General features: G+C 39.4%; 2 protein-coding genes across 3 annotated transcripts in view; both read left to right on the top strand.

Annotated features, from left to right (window-relative positions):
• Positions 1 to 8,268, top strand: part of LOC112142972 (EH domain-binding protein 1-like protein 1) — a 35,153-nt gene extending 26,885 nt beyond the window's left edge. Inside the window, exons 20-31 of the mRNA XM_036215326.1 lie at positions 1,420 to 1,606; positions 1,687 to 1,835; positions 1,934 to 1,982; positions 3,230 to 3,554; positions 3,623 to 3,693; positions 3,817 to 3,859; positions 3,939 to 3,991; positions 4,288 to 4,408; positions 6,174 to 6,273; positions 6,352 to 6,425; positions 7,110 to 7,224; positions 7,339 to 8,268. Coding sequence (XP_036071219.1) covers positions 1,420 to 1,606; positions 1,687 to 1,835; positions 1,934 to 1,982; positions 3,230 to 3,554; positions 3,623 to 3,693; positions 3,817 to 3,859; positions 3,939 to 3,991; positions 4,288 to 4,408; positions 6,174 to 6,273; positions 6,352 to 6,425; positions 7,110 to 7,224; positions 7,339 to 7,429 — 1,378 coding nt within the window. The 3' untranslated portion in view covers positions 7,430 to 8,268. The remainder of the gene's footprint in view (positions 1 to 1,419; positions 1,607 to 1,686; positions 1,836 to 1,933; positions 1,983 to 3,229; positions 3,555 to 3,622; positions 3,694 to 3,816; positions 3,860 to 3,938; positions 3,992 to 4,287; positions 4,409 to 6,173; positions 6,274 to 6,351; positions 6,426 to 7,109; positions 7,225 to 7,338) is intronic.
• A 3,130-nt stretch (positions 8,269 to 11,398) lies between these two features.
• Positions 11,399 to 13,960, top strand: LOC112142973 (CAAX prenyl protease 2). 2 transcript variants are annotated; one of them, XR_004949056.1, is made up of 3 exons: positions 11,399 to 11,923; positions 12,709 to 12,914; positions 12,987 to 13,958. XR_004949056.1 is itself a non-coding variant. In XM_036215213.1 (2 exons), the coding sequence occupies exons 1-2, from the start codon at positions 11,671 to 11,673 to the stop codon at positions 13,205 to 13,207; spliced, it is 474 nt and encodes a 157-aa protein (XP_036071106.1). In that variant the 5' UTR covers positions 11,399 to 11,670; the 3' UTR covers positions 13,208 to 13,960. The 2 variants fall into 2 exon arrangements, 1 of the variants encoding a protein (XP_036071106.1); XM_036215213.1 differs by lacking the exon at positions 12,709 to 12,914 and having other exon boundaries at positions 12,987 to 13,960.
• The last annotated feature ends 1,036 nt before the right edge of the window (positions 13,961 to 14,996 follow it).

Consider the following 14,996-nt stretch of genomic DNA (forward strand, 5'->3'; position numbering starts at 1 on the left):
TAAATGCAGGTTATTGAACATACTTTTAACCCATGGTATTCACACTGGACGAACATGGAGGGGCTTCTTCCTCTTTTTCTACTGTTTACTACCGCATGTCCACCACCTTGAAGGCTTGGTGTGAAATTAGTCCAGACTTTTTTTTTCACAGCTCCATTCCAACTTTTGAAAGATTTGGAGTCATTTAAATGGCAATTATCATTTTCTCTCCATGATCAATTTTCAAACGGTTGGCACTTCCATGAATGACAAGGGACACTATTCATACATCACTACGAAATGCAAGTCCCTGATTGTTCAACGTCTGAACTGGTTTAGCCCAAAAACAGTCATAAAGTCGGTGTGCGTGAACTCAAGAGTTTTGAACACGAAAGCCCGGAGCGTGTTTACGTAGACGTTTTGTTGAAAGTGGTCTCTTGAACAGGGCAGAGTGAATGCAGATGAACTATCCAGTGCATGCAAGAGACAAGGGGAAGTAAGTGGTTTATATTTCTAAATAATGAAAAAAAAAACTGCAAAAGCGGAAAACAGCTGAAAACCAACTCATTGGCCTTGTGGTAGAGTGTCCGCCTCAAGACTGGAAGGTTATAAGTTCAAATCCCAGCCGTGTTATACCAAAAACTAAAAATGGTACCCAGTGCTTTTACTTGACTCTCAGCATTAAGGGGTTGAATTGGGGGGTTAAACCACCAAATGGTTCCCGAGCGCAGCTGTGTCTGCAGCTCACCCCTCCCCCAAGGGATGGGTCAAATTCAGAGAACAAATTTCACACACCTAGGTGCGTGACAACTAATGAGACTTTAACAAAATATGAAGATATGAGACTTGATCAAATCTAGAAGGATGCACAGGTTTTATCATTCTTCAGACATTCGTTTTGGGCATTTACACCCTAAATAAGCAGCTGCTGACACAGAGTAACGTTGTCCAGGTGGATGGTCCTCTCTAAAAAATGGCATCTGTTAGCAAACCAAACAAATGTTTTACAATCTAGGACATGAAGCAAAGGACATAAATAAAATGATTCAGAGATATGCAGTTGAATAGATTCCATCTGTTCTGCTTTCACTTGTTTTCATCAAAAGATGGAGGTTTGTGGTGTCTGACAAGTAAAGCCAAAGGAAGTTCAAAAGGGTCCTTTATCATTTTGAGCTGCAAAAATTATGTTTCCCTAAACTGTTTTGAAAAAACGAAGACACATAAATATGTTTGAGAACATCTGGCAAAAAAATAAATAAATAAACATGACTGCCATTGCTGGATCCTGCATGTTCTGTCTTATAATCTCTAACATCGAATCGTTGCCTGCTCAGCATGTTCCTTCATGCTCTCTCGACGCTTGCTCTCATTTGAACCAAAACATCAGCTATTTCTTTCACTTTCTTCTCTTCTTCTAAGCTTTTTCTGCTCTCTCCGCAGGGCCAAACACCAACAATCCGATCTTCCTGATGGTGGAGGAATGAAGCCGCCTGCTATCACCACCATCACGTCCCATTGTGAGATCAATACATCTCGGCTTCCTACGTTAGAAGAGGAGGAACCTCCAGATTTCGAGAATTCTACTCCTGTGCAGGTGATCCAGGAGGAGACTGCTGATACAGCTGAGGTTAAAAAGAAGAAGAGTTGCACTAATATGGACCATTTCATGAATGAAAATAACATTTTTTTCTTTTCCTTTTGGGCCAGGACTTGGTAACCTCGAGTCAGTCGCTGCTGCAGTGGTGTCAGAGCGTCACCAGTGGGTACCGGGGGGTAAAGGTCACAAACTTCAGCACGTCCTGGAGAAATGGGCTGGCCTTCTGTGCCATCCTGCACCACTTCCACCCAGACAAAATGTTTGTCATGTCACTGCTGGCTTTATCTTCAATACTGCATGTGCATTTTGTTTGAACATTTGTTTCCATTTTTTCTGTGTGTGTTTATGTTTTATTAGAGCTTTTGACCAGCTGGACTCTCATGACATCAAACTCAACAATAAGAAGGTAGGGATCAATTTTTAAGGGCAGAATATGTTTAGCTCTTTCTAGCAAAATTTGCAGGTAAGATGCAGTTAGATTCCTGCCAGCCTCTTAGCTGTTAAGTTGCTTTAAATATTATCAGGTGTGACATAGGGCTGCCACAAACGATTATTTAAGCAGTCGACTAATCACCGATTATTTTTTTCGATTAGTCGACTAATCGGGTCATGCACAAAGTGAACTTTCCCTCACAAATGATGACAATCGTCTTTCTCAAAAAGAAGCTAAAGTGGAGCGCAGTTTGTTAACACACATCTTAACCATCACTAGCTTTAAACTAACTAAAAACTAGATATATTCACACTAATGCTAGTGACGATAGCTGAAGATGCTGAAATTGATAGCTAAAAACGCTTAAAGGTCGCAGGTGGCTAACATACTGGTTAAATGCTAAATTATCCTAAAAAATAAAAAAGCGTAAGTTAGCCAAAACAGCTAGCATGTAGCTCAAATATTAGCCAAACTCTCAAATAGCCTAAAAAAATCAAAAAAGCTTAAACTAGCTAAAGTAGCTAGCATGCAGCTAAAATGTTAGCTAAACACTAAATTACCCTAGAAAAACTGAAAAAAAATTCTAATTTAGCCAAAACAGCTAGCATGTAGCTGAATATTAGCTAATTCCAGAACAGCCTAAAAAAAGGGGGAAAAAAGCTTAAGTTAGCCAAAAGAGCTAACATGTTTCTGAAATATTAGCTAAACTGCAAAATAGCCTACAAAAAACAACAAAAAAAGCCTAAATTATCCGAAACAGTTAGCGTGTAGCTGAAATATTAACTAAACTAAAAAAAAAAAACCTTCATGCCAAAATAGTTCAAAAAGCTAGCAGAATTCCATTATAACTTTTAACTCTACTACACTCTGACTCCATATAATATAAATTAACGACTAATCGACTACTAAATTAGTCGTCGACTATTTTAATAGTTGATTAGTCGACTAATAGTGGCAGCCCTAGTGTGACACCACAATTACCAAAATGTTGTTGTCAAAAATATAATGATAATAATAGTAATAATAATAAGTGATTAGGCTACTATGTTGTTTGAGGCCTTTTTTCCAATTTAAAAAAAAAAAAAGCTACAGATAACAAGTGGGCCAAAGGTTATTTTACTAGTATGTTACTGGACCGGCCCACATAAATGTTGAATGAACCAAAATGAGTTTGACACCCCTGACCTAGAGTGTTCCTCATCCCTCTCTTGTCTCATTAGGCTTTCGATGGGTTTGAAGCCCTGGGTATCTCTCGTCTGATGGAGCCGTCCGACATGGTCCTCCTGTCCATCCCTGACAGACTCATCGTTATGACGTACCTCAGCCAGATCCGATCCCACTTCACCAACCAGGAGCTGAGCGTCCTGCAGATAGAGCAAAACAGCAGCGAGTCCAGTTACGGTCTGGCCCTCTCTGGTCCGGCGCCCACCAACGTCGATGCTGCCGCTTTCTGCATGGCTAGACTGAATGAAGGTGTGAGCCTGGAGGAAGGGGGAAGCAGCACCCTCGTTGTCCCACCACCACGAAGCAAGCGCGTGCCTAAAGGTATGATCCAGACTCCAAGTGTATTTTGTAGTGTTTAATAGAAACCAACATTCATGTTTTACCTTTAGGGGAGGAGTCACTAGCTCCAGTACCACCCCCAAGGTCTATCAACAGAGTAGCAAAAGGTGCACAAGCTCAGGTAAATGCTTTCCTTAAAATCAAAAGCAGAACGTTTTTAATTCACAAAAATGTATATATTTAAAGTAATCTGTATAACATTAGGCTATAATATCCACATAAATGAAATACTTGTCACCTTCAGGATGGAGAAGCAAAGAGCAGTTCTTCAGAAAACACTAACAGAGGTTAGTTTCAGAGAAATGAAGCTTAACAATATGAATGATACACTTTCTCAATTATTTACTTGTTTTCTTGTTATTTCAGATGTGCAGAGTTCAGCTGAGACTCCGACTCATAAACAAGAAGAAGAGACGATGGTCAGTTCTGCGCTTCACCTTTTTGCCTTTTTATCTCTATCACTGATGAAACAATTGGAGGAAAAACAAAACCACGTTTTGGTCAATTTCACATCTGGTAATTTCCAAACTTTTTGGGCTCCCTCTAATCTTTGACCCTCTTGTTCTCTTCCCCTCCCCTCACTTTTCTTTCCCCCAACTCCCACACTGCTTTGCTGCGCCTGCCACCATGGTGTCGTGGCTCCCATCCATTGCCTGGTTCTTGTTGTCACACATGGTTGTCCGTGTTTGCATCCATGTGTGTGGCTTGTGGTCAGTGTCTGCAGGACACCAGCCAGTATGTGCTGAGCGAGCTCGCAGCTTTGGAGGTGGAGCAGAATCACATTGACAGCAGAGCCGCAGTGGTGGAGAGGCGACTGCGGAGCCTTATGGAGACAGGTGAGTCACAGCCGGTGGGGACTAGACCCTTCAGAAACAGATTAAAGTCAACCATCTTTTGGTCTTTTATTAAAGCACTTACAACCTCTCACAACCCCAACCTAACATTACCGTTTCAAACAAAAATGGCGAGCGTTATTGGAGCTATCCAGTTGTACAGTTTTGAACCAGATGCCAGCTCGACGAGGGATACAAAGACGTACATGGATCTATTTGTCTGCAAGTGGATACAAAAGAATGGAACTAAACAAGGAGCTTGTGGCCCACCGATTGTAGAGACACAGCAGGTGCTCCGACCTATTTCTAGTGGACCACCTGACTCACATCTCATGAGTCACGACTCAAATCTCCTGGGTTTTGACCCACAGCCTTGAGCTGTGACCCATGAGCCGACTCATCTAAGCTTTAGTACCGTTTTTTACCTTAAATTGATCATCGGAGCACCATTTGAAAATGGTGAATTCATTTTTTTCCATAATATTATCCCCAACTCTCAGTAGTGTGAGTTTTCTTGGATAAAATGGGCGCATATACGGCGGGAGTGGCGCTGTGCGCTAACTTCTGCCGTGAGCCGGACTTTGGATCACAGCTGTAGAAATGTCACTTTGCGGGTGGGGGGGGGTCAGAGGGTCGAAACTCAGGAGATTTTAATCGTGACCCACAAGATTTAGTCGAAACCCAAGAAATTTGAGTCCGGACTTACAAGATTTGGTTGAAAACTATGAGATTTGGTTGCAACCCATAAGATTTGAGTCGCAACTCAGGAGATTTGAGTCATGACCCAAGAGATTTGAGTCGCAACCTAGGAGATTTGATCGCAATCTACAAGATTTGGTCGCAACCCACAAGATTTGAGACGCAACCCAGGAGATTTGACTTGCGAACCACAAGATTTGAGTCACGACTCACGAGATTTGAGTCGCAACCTAGGAGATTTGATCGCAATCCACAAGATTTGAGTTGCAACCCAGGAGATTTGAGTCGCAACCCAGGAGAATTGACTTGCAACCCACAAGATTTGGTCGCAACCCATGAGATTTGGTCGCAACCCACAAGATTTGAGACGCAACCCAGGAGATTTGACTCGCGAACCACAAGATTTGAGTCACGACTCACGAGATTTGAGTCGCAACCTAGGAGATTTGATCGCAATCCACAAGATTTGAGTCGCAACCCAGGAGAATTGACTTGCAACCCACAAGATTTGGTCGCAACCCATGAGATTTGGTCGCAACCCACAAGATTTGAGACGCAACCCAGGAGATTTGACTTGCGAACCACAAGATTTGAGTCGTGACCCACGAGATATGGTCGCAACCCACAAGATTTGAGTTGCGACCCACCAGATTTGAGTCACGACATCAGAAATACAATCCAATGCTTCATGAGAAAAATGCTTCAAGGAAAAAGTGATTATGATTGGAGTGGGGCCTTAAATCTCCAGGAGAAATCAGTATTTATAAGGTGAACAGACAAAAAACAGAATGAAAATTGAATTTCCTTTATTCGTAAGATTATTCCTCTTGTAAATTGATCCACGCATTCTAAGTAGCTTAGAAAGCACCAATAAGTAACCCTTCTTTCAGCAAAAACATTCGACGAATTTCTTCAAATTTAAGCTCAAACCTTTTATGAAAGTTTTTTATAATCAGCTACAAAGATGAGGATAATCTGAACCAATTTATGTCTCTGACTTTTGAAAAGTTAACTACCTGTTGTGCTTTAACACTTTTTCAAGCTTTCCTGTTGTTTTTCTTTCACACAGGAAGTGACCGAGATGAAGAGGAAAGACTGATCCAGGAGTGGTTCACTTTGGTGAACAAGAAGAACGCTTTGATACGCAGACAGGATAACCTGGAGCTATTGTATGTATACAGGAAATATGCATTAATCATTCTTTTGTCATTCCTAGATCCAATTAGATGGTTTTCTGCTCATTACAGACAAGAAGAGCACGATCTGGAGAGGAGGTTTGAGCTTCTGAACAGAGAGCTGCGGGTCATAATGGGCATAGAAGGTCAGTAACCAGAGGATTTATGGTCATAGATGGAGTTCACCTACAGTATTTCTTATTGTGCAGAAAAACTAAATATGCTCCTGAGTTCATTGCTGTTCAATACAGTGGAATTCTTGATAAGAAAACACATACAATGTGGACAAACGTCAGACGTGACACCAAACCACCGTGTAGTCTAAAGCTTTTTATGGCAGACAGATGCTACAGCTGGATTCTGTAGCAATAATGACACTAATAAAAAAAGCCTAAATTAGCCAAAACAGCTAGCATGTAGCTGAAATATTAGCTAAACTTCAAAATAGCCTAAAAAATCTTAGTAAATGCCCAAATAGTCCAAAAAGCTATAAAAATTCAAATTTTTAGTTTTAATATTTAAAACCGTTACTTTTTAACAAATATTTGAATATTAAAAAGGCAGGAATATTATATTCCAGTATAAATCAACTTAAGCTCTAAATAACTTTTAATATTTTACTCCATAAAAATATATTTTGTCAAAATTATACAAGTTAGAAATCAGTTCAAAATAACATTGGGCTGTTAATAACAATAAAATACAAAGATCTGGAGGAAATCATTTATTACCCGGCGGGCCGGATCTGGCCGCCGGGCCTTTACTTTGACACACGTGCTCTAAGACGTCTGTGTTTTTTTTAAGTGGAATATGAATTTTCTGTTTTGCAGACTGGCAGAAGTCCCCCACCCAGCAGCAGAGAGAACAGCTTCTCCTCCAAGAACTGGTGTCACTCGTCAACCAACGGGACGAAATCATCAGAGACATTGATGCAAAAGAAAGAGGGTGAGTCTAAGTGGGGGAAAAAATATTACATTTTGACTGTTAATGTTTAAATTAAAACAAGTGTTATTTGTCAAAGCTGGTGTGAGTTTAGAAAGGTTTTATCTGTGCTTGCAGAGCCGTGGAGGAAGACGAGCGCCTGGAGCGAGGTCTAGAAATGAGGAGGAGAAAGTACAGCAGCAACAAAGAAAAATGCGTGTTACAGTAGTGACGAGGTCAAGCTTTTAGGGTGTCATAGAAATTTCAGAGAAATACTTTTTAGAAATGTAGAAAGTGTTTTATTGCTTTCCATGAACATTTTCAGAGTGCCTTTTATCTCCCAAAGAAAACAAAGCCTGACACTGCAATGTGTGCTTTAAAAAAAGATATATTATTTTAAGTTTTTCTCAGTGTAGTTTGATGCTAATTATCCATTTTTATTTATTGAAAAAATGTGATTTTGTCACATTTATTGCACTTTTATAGTTTGTGTGTTTTGTTAGGACATACATCAGTATTCAAACACTGGTATCTTCTTGCCTTCAGGAGTGATAGTGATAAGTCGGCGTGAAAATCAAACTCATCCTAAAAATGCCTTTATCAGAAACAGTTTACAGTCACTCATGCTCACCCCTCATTCACAGATTACTTTCATTTTACTGTAAAAACTGGGCCTAAATAATAATTACAAATTTTATGATGTAAAATATAATTGAATTCATTGAATGTAGTATGCAGCAAAATGCAAGATTCCAAATTCAGGATGATCGGTTTTGTTTTATTGTGAAAATATTCAGAAAATTGACTGACTGATGCTGTACTGAGTGTTCTTCTTTCAGGCTTTCTTTCAGTTAAGTTACTTGAACCCGTCTGCTGCCTTTCAGTAGGTCATGTTCACATCTACTGAGTTGAGAAAAATAAAAGTGTTTCTTTGTTTTGTGTTTTAACTGACAGCATGTTTTTGATGAGTGCTCCCATAGACGCAGTGTAAACTGCTTATGTTGTTTCTATATTTCTGAGAGCGTATTGATGTGTGAAACCAAATAAATTAGTTTGATTAATAATTTATTTTTGTTGTGAAAGATTTTTTTTCATTCAACAATAATCCTAAAGTGCTTTGAGGTGCTTTTCATCAGGAAAAGTGTTATACATAAAGTTGAATTTAAAAACTGTACAACATAGAGCTACTGTGTAGAAGACATTTTTCCGTCCTGGTATATACATGAAGATGGCCCAACAATGCAGATGAAAAACTTCTCTTAGCGTTCTTCTTTCTTAGCCACCGTATTCAGTTGGTCCTCAAAGAACAGAAACAAAGTGTAAAATCTCTCAAAGAGATCAGGAAGTTTAATAGATACTCATCAGACCCTGTAAACCCTTCAAAGTATTTGTGTACCTGTAATTAAATCATCTGGCAACGAGTGTAAGACAATTTTAATATAAAAATTAAACAATTGCCCCAGAAATCCTCCAAATTTGTTTATGCTGTATATACAGAATGCACACAGTTGGTCATATTATTTGGTTTTGTGATGGCTTATTTATTTATTTATTTATTTTTAATTATCCTTGAATTTGAATACATGTACAATTTTGAACTCATTTTTCATTTTTATTTCAGAAAACGTCAAGATACGCCTGTTTTAATGTCAACCTACTTCTTGTTTCATCATTTGCTCCCCTAAACCATAAACTTTAAAGCTTGTCCATCTTGTGTTGAACAAAAAATCTCCTTCTATTCCTCAATACATTTAAAAAGTATTTTCACACAGATTGAAAAAAGTCAACTGCAATGCCTCTTGAAACTTTTGAATGTATTTTCTATAGTTTGTGTTTGTGTAATGGTGCGTTTGAAGGTCTTAGAGCTAATCAGCTTCTCTGATCTCCTCCTCACTGGGATCTGCTAATCTGAACTGACAGCACCTTGAGCCTGTGCTGCTCAGTGAACCATCTTCCTGAAACTCTGCAAACCAGACCAATGTTGGTCATGTCAAAACAAGAATTTGGTCTGGGGCAGCAGGAAGAGCGCACCAAGTGTTGGGGGAGTGTGCTGAGCTGTCTTCTGCTGGCCTGTCTCTATGTTGGCAGCTTGTATGTGTGGTGCGACAGCTTACCGAGGTACAGAGCTCACCATCAGAATCGTGAGGAATGCTGTGCAGACTGTCATGGTGACTGTCACTGCGTGTTTTTGTGTGAAGAGATCATCCCAGCAGGATTAAGCGTCACTGCGTCAGCGTGCTGCTGGTCTCTGGGGTAGCACCTGCTGTCGTAAAGACATGGATGCACTTAAATGACATCACAGTGAGTACAGGGGAATTGAGGTATTGCAGATGTTTATAGATTTATTTTTATTTTTTATTTAAAATGTGTGACACTAATATTTGGCGAATTATTTTAACATTATTATTTTAGAATTGGAATGAATGTCGTTCTAACATAAAACCTATTTGATTTTAGTAAAATATTATTATTTTAATAACACTGAAATTGTGAAAAGACATAAATCAAATGCTGTAAATGATCAAAAAGTTGAATTTCATGTATCACCAATGCCACTCTTAAACCTCAGAATGATACACCGTATTATTCTTCCTGCTCTTTCAGGTTAAGGTGTCTGTGTGGGAGCTTATGGGAATCCGTTTGGAAGGTTTTGTTCCTGCAGCACTATTCCCTTTACTCTTGTCTATGGTGAGGCCACATCTAAAGCTTAACTACTGTAGAAAAGTTGCATTACCTGTGGTAATGCTAGAGTTTTGCTAGCTTTTTGCTCAAAGTTGCTGATGATGCTAAAGCTTTTAGCTGAAAATGGTGATATAATTTACTTTAATTGCTGAAGGGATTTGCTGAAAATGTAAAAGCTATTTGCAAAATGTTAAATTTGCTAAAAGACTGGAATTTGGTTAATGAAAGAGCGCTGAAGTTGACCTAAATTTCTGAAAAATTTGTAGTAAAATTGCTTAAAAATCCTCAGTCCATGCCAAATTTGGAAAAATATTCAAAATGGCGAACGCCGCTCCAATCCGTCTGTTGATCTCACGCTTCCCTCACTTATGAACAAGACCCCAAGATACTTAAACTCCTCCGCCTGAGGCAGGAGCACTCCACCCACCTACGTCGCCTAGATTGGCATCACCGGGGCCCCACCCTCTGGCCAGGCCTGGGGTTGGGGCTCAGAGGTGAGCACCTGGTAGTTGGGGCTCCTCCCACTGGCCTAAGTCGGGTCCAACCCGAAGGAGCGACGTGGGATCACTCACCAGTGGGCTCACCACCTGCAGGAGAGATCTGAAGGGGCCCGTGCAATGTGGTTTGGGCGGCAGTCGAAGGCGAGTGCCGCGGCGGCCCAAACCCCGAGCAAGGAATTTAGCTTTTGGGACATAGAACGTCAGCTCCAAATTAGCCCAATAAAACTTCAATAGATGCCAAATTAGCCAAAAAGCTAGCATGTTGCTTAAATATTGGCTAAACTCCAAAATAGCCTAATTCTTTAGAAAACTAAATTAATCAAAAACGTTAGCATGATGCTAAAGTAGAAGCTAAACTCTAAATTAGCATAAGAAAACTTAGATGCCAAATTAGCCACAAAAGCTAGCACATTGCTGAAATACTAGCTGAACTCCAAAACAGCCTAGATTCCCTAGTAAACAAAATTAGTCATAAATGTTAGCCCGTCGCTAAAATAAAAGCTAAACTCTAAATTAGCCTAAAAAAAATCCTCAGTAAATAACCCAAATGAACTAGCATAATGCTAATGTAACAACTTAAAGACATTTTTTAAATATCACTATAAAATATGAAAATATAGCCGATGAATAAATATAAATAAAGACTTATTGCTAATCCAAATGAAAATACTGAATGGAGCATATTTTGCTCAATATTCCAAAAACTATAAAGTTTATGAATACTAAAGTACAAGCAGTAAAAGGGTAAAGAGCTGAACATTTTGATACCAGAATTGCTGAAATTGTGATTGAGTTTTTACGTGCTGAAAAACGTTCAAGAAGGAGCAGGAGAATCACTATACTGATATAGTCAATTTACATACTATTTTATGTTAAATTAAACACATATGAAAAATTAAGTTTAAGATATTACTGTGTTTACGATCAGCTTTTGCCTAAGCCATTTACAATTTAGAAAGGAAATATATATTTTTAAAGGATGGTGATTTTTTTCCGGATCCTGTTAGTTTAAATCTTTTCTGACTGAAGCGAGGCCACTACTTGCATAAAGCCTTATATTTTGGGTCCCTGGGGCAAGTTTAAACACCACACGGAATTCTTTCCACATCCTCATCGTTACGTCTTTATTATTATTGTTGCTTTTTTTCCCCTCTCCTTGCTTTAAACATCTGATTTTTATTCTGCACATCAGGTTTTTTACCTTGGGCCCCTGGTTCACTCCAGTGTAGAAAACCCTGATGGCTTCAGCGGAGAAGTGAAGTCTGCATTTGGTTTGTCTCAAATTTAAATGTTACATTTGGAAAAGATTGGTGACTTGTACATGTGTGTTTCTGCTGAAGCGATTGTAATCATAAAGCACTCCCGTTTCCCAGATGTTGAGTCGTGGCTGCTGTGTGTGAGAGATGCAGTGTGGCTGAGGAACCAGGTGGTGGCGCCACTGACAGAGGAGCTGGTGTTCAGAGGAGCCATGCTGCCCATGCTGCTGCCCTGCTCTGGATCCACAGCTGCTGTCTTCACAGCTCCACTCTTCTTTGGTGTCGGTATGAAAATAACGAAACACTTTTCCCCACTTTCCTTCTCCTGCCCCTTTCTGTGCATTTTTCGGCATGTAAAAACTCAATCACACTTTCAGCTATCTCGAACAATCTTGTAAAATGTTCAGTTCCTTCAGGACATTACCGCTTGTACTTTGGTTTTCATGAACTTCATACTTTTTGAAATATTGAGCAAAATATGACCAATAGGTAATGCAAAAAACTTTGTGCACTTTGAAACTGCAAACTCTGCATACTTTGAGATATAAAATCCTTTAAAAATTCAAGATGTTCACCAACTACTGGGTTTTTAGGTTAAATTGGCATTTAGCTCTTATTTTAGCAACATGCTAGCTGTTTTTGGCTAATTTAGACATGTTTCAGTTTTTTCCCTAATTTGGAGTTTAGCTAACATTTTAGCATTATGCTAGCTTTTTTGGCTAATTTACACACGTTTTCAGTTTTTCTTGTTGTTGCCTAATTTGGAGTTTAGCTAACATTTTAGCATTATGCTAGCTTTTTTGGCTAATTTACATATGTTTCCAGTTATTTGCTAAAGTTGGAGTTTAGCTAATATTAGCAAGCTTTCAGCTTCCGCATTTTAAGCTAACTGCTGGCGTCTTTAGCAGCCACATTCAGTTTACATCATTCACACTTGCATTATTGCAGGTAACGCTATATATCTAGTTTGTGCAATATTGCCACTAATCTGCAAAATATTATTGCTTTAGCCCAACTATTTAACAGTTTTGTAATGGTTTCAGTTAATAATCACTTTGTTGGTATTTCAGCTCACTTACATCACATCATAGAGCAGCGGCGCCTCGCCAAAGACAACATGAAGGTCATCCTTCTGACGGCAGGCTAGTTTATTTTAAACATTCTTTTTGCGATATGCATTCAGCTGATTATTAATTGCTCCATCATCTTGCAGGAATCCAGTTCTTGTACACGACTGTATTTGGTGCCTTTACTGCCTTTATATTTCTGAGAACTGGTGAGGCTCAAAATGCTCTTTTTACTTGCACAGAACTGCAATACCTGATGTCTGTCATCTGGACTCTTGCAGGTCACCTTGTGGGTCCAGTTTTGTGCCATTCTTTCTGCAACAGTCAGGGTTTGCCGGACATCGCTTCCGCTCTGCAGCACCCTCAGCGATCAGCTTTACTTTCCTTCTACCTGGTGGGGGCCCTACTTTTCTTGGTGCTGCTTTTCCCTCTGACAGACCCATACTTTTATACTTCCATTCCAGTCTGCAGCCTGGCTCCCCTTCCACCGTCTGCATGTTAGATTAGTTGAAATAGAATCAAGGTTTAAGAGATACCTCACTGAACTCTGACTTTGTTTGAGGTTACAAATGAAGAAAAATGTATTTTTTGTGAAAGGTGTGGGTGGCTGAGACAAAGAGAACACCCCAGACATTTCACGTCTGGTTGAAAATATTTCCTACTGTATGGAAACTTGCAACTTTTCCTGACTGTGATGGAGAAACAGAGATTTATGCGTGTGTGCAACTGAGAAAACCAGATGAACTGTGAACGAAAATGAGTCAGAAGGAAAAGCTGTGGTTGAGAGAGCACTAGAGAAATGTGCATATGCAGGGAGAAAGACAGATGAACAGAAACACAGATGGGGCTGCCAACAAATACATGAAAAGAAACTGAAGTAGAGAATGAAAACAAATGTTTAAGGACCAACAAGAGAAGGACAGGCAGACGTGATGGAGTGAAAAAAGAGTGACAAAAATGATCGACAGCCAGCAGCAACAAGAGTCATGCCAACAGAGGAGGCAAGATGAAAGGAAGTAGAAGAAGTAAAAATAAGGGAGAATAGAAAAGGATACAAGGGGAAGCATGGAGGAAAGGTTAGGGTTCCCCCGGGGAAACAGAGCATGTGCAGTAGCACAGAAGAGTGAGAAGGGAGGAGGTCATTCAGGGTCCTTGGAACTGTTTGGGGTGAAATGTTGTGTTGAACAATGTTGACAGAGACTAAAGACAAATAAGGATTTAAAATAAAAAAACTAATAAATTCAACTGAAAACATCTTCTTTATTTTTTATTTAATATTTTTGAAGAATATATGAGTTTTTTCAGCTTGAAATAATAGTTTGAGCTGCCTTCTTTGTAAAGGTTATTACCATGTAAAAGCACAAGGACAGACATTTATTTATAAACTGTATGTGCTAATTAGACAGCACAATTAAAAGCATATTATATTTAAAGTACAACTCAGTAAAAATCCACAACAAATGTTTATGACTAATTTTTAAAATATGATTTTGTAATATGGACCCTAAGGGGCATAGAAGTACAAAAAAGACTAGCACAAGACTTTCTCGTGCACACTGGTTAGTTTTTCATACGGACCAGAGACTTTCTCGTGCACACCAGAGACTTTTTCTTGCACAGCAGTTAGTTTTTCATACATACCAGGGACTTTCTTGTGTGCACCCATTGAGTTTTTTGTGCGCATGTAAGTTACTCTTCTGCACCAGAAACTTTCTTGCGTGGATAATAGACTTTCTCGTACTCACCAATTAGTTTTTTATGCACACCAGAGCCTTTCTCGTGCACACCAGAGATTTTCTTGTGCACACCAGCTAGTTTTACATATACACTAGAGATTTTCTTGTGCACACCAGCTAGTTTTGTGTATGCACCAGAGACTTTTTCGTGTGCACCCGTTAAGTTTTATGTATGCACCAAAGATTTTCTTGTGCACACCAGCTAGTTTTATTTACGCACCAGAGATTTTCTTGTGCACACCAGCTAGTTTTTTATAAGCACCAGAGATTTTCTTGTTCAAACCAGCTAGTTTTGTGTATGCACCAGAGATTGTCTTGTGCACACCAGCTAGTTTTATATATACGCCAGAGATTTTCTTGTGCACACCAGCTAGTTTTATGTACGCACCAGAGATTTTCTTGTGCACACCAGCTAGTTTTGTATATGCACCAGAGATTTTCTTGTGCACACCAGCTAGTTTTGTGTATGCACCAGAGATTTTCTTGTGCACACCAGTTAGTTTTTCATACATACCAGAGACTTTTTCGTGTGCACCCGTTAAGTTTTTTGTGCTC

This window comes from Oryzias melastigma, linkage group LG14 (genome assembly GCF_002922805.2).
Source record: "Oryzias melastigma strain HK-1 linkage group LG14, ASM292280v2, whole genome shotgun sequence".
Taxonomy (NCBI): domain Eukaryota; kingdom Metazoa; phylum Chordata; class Actinopteri; order Beloniformes; family Adrianichthyidae; genus Oryzias; species Oryzias melastigma.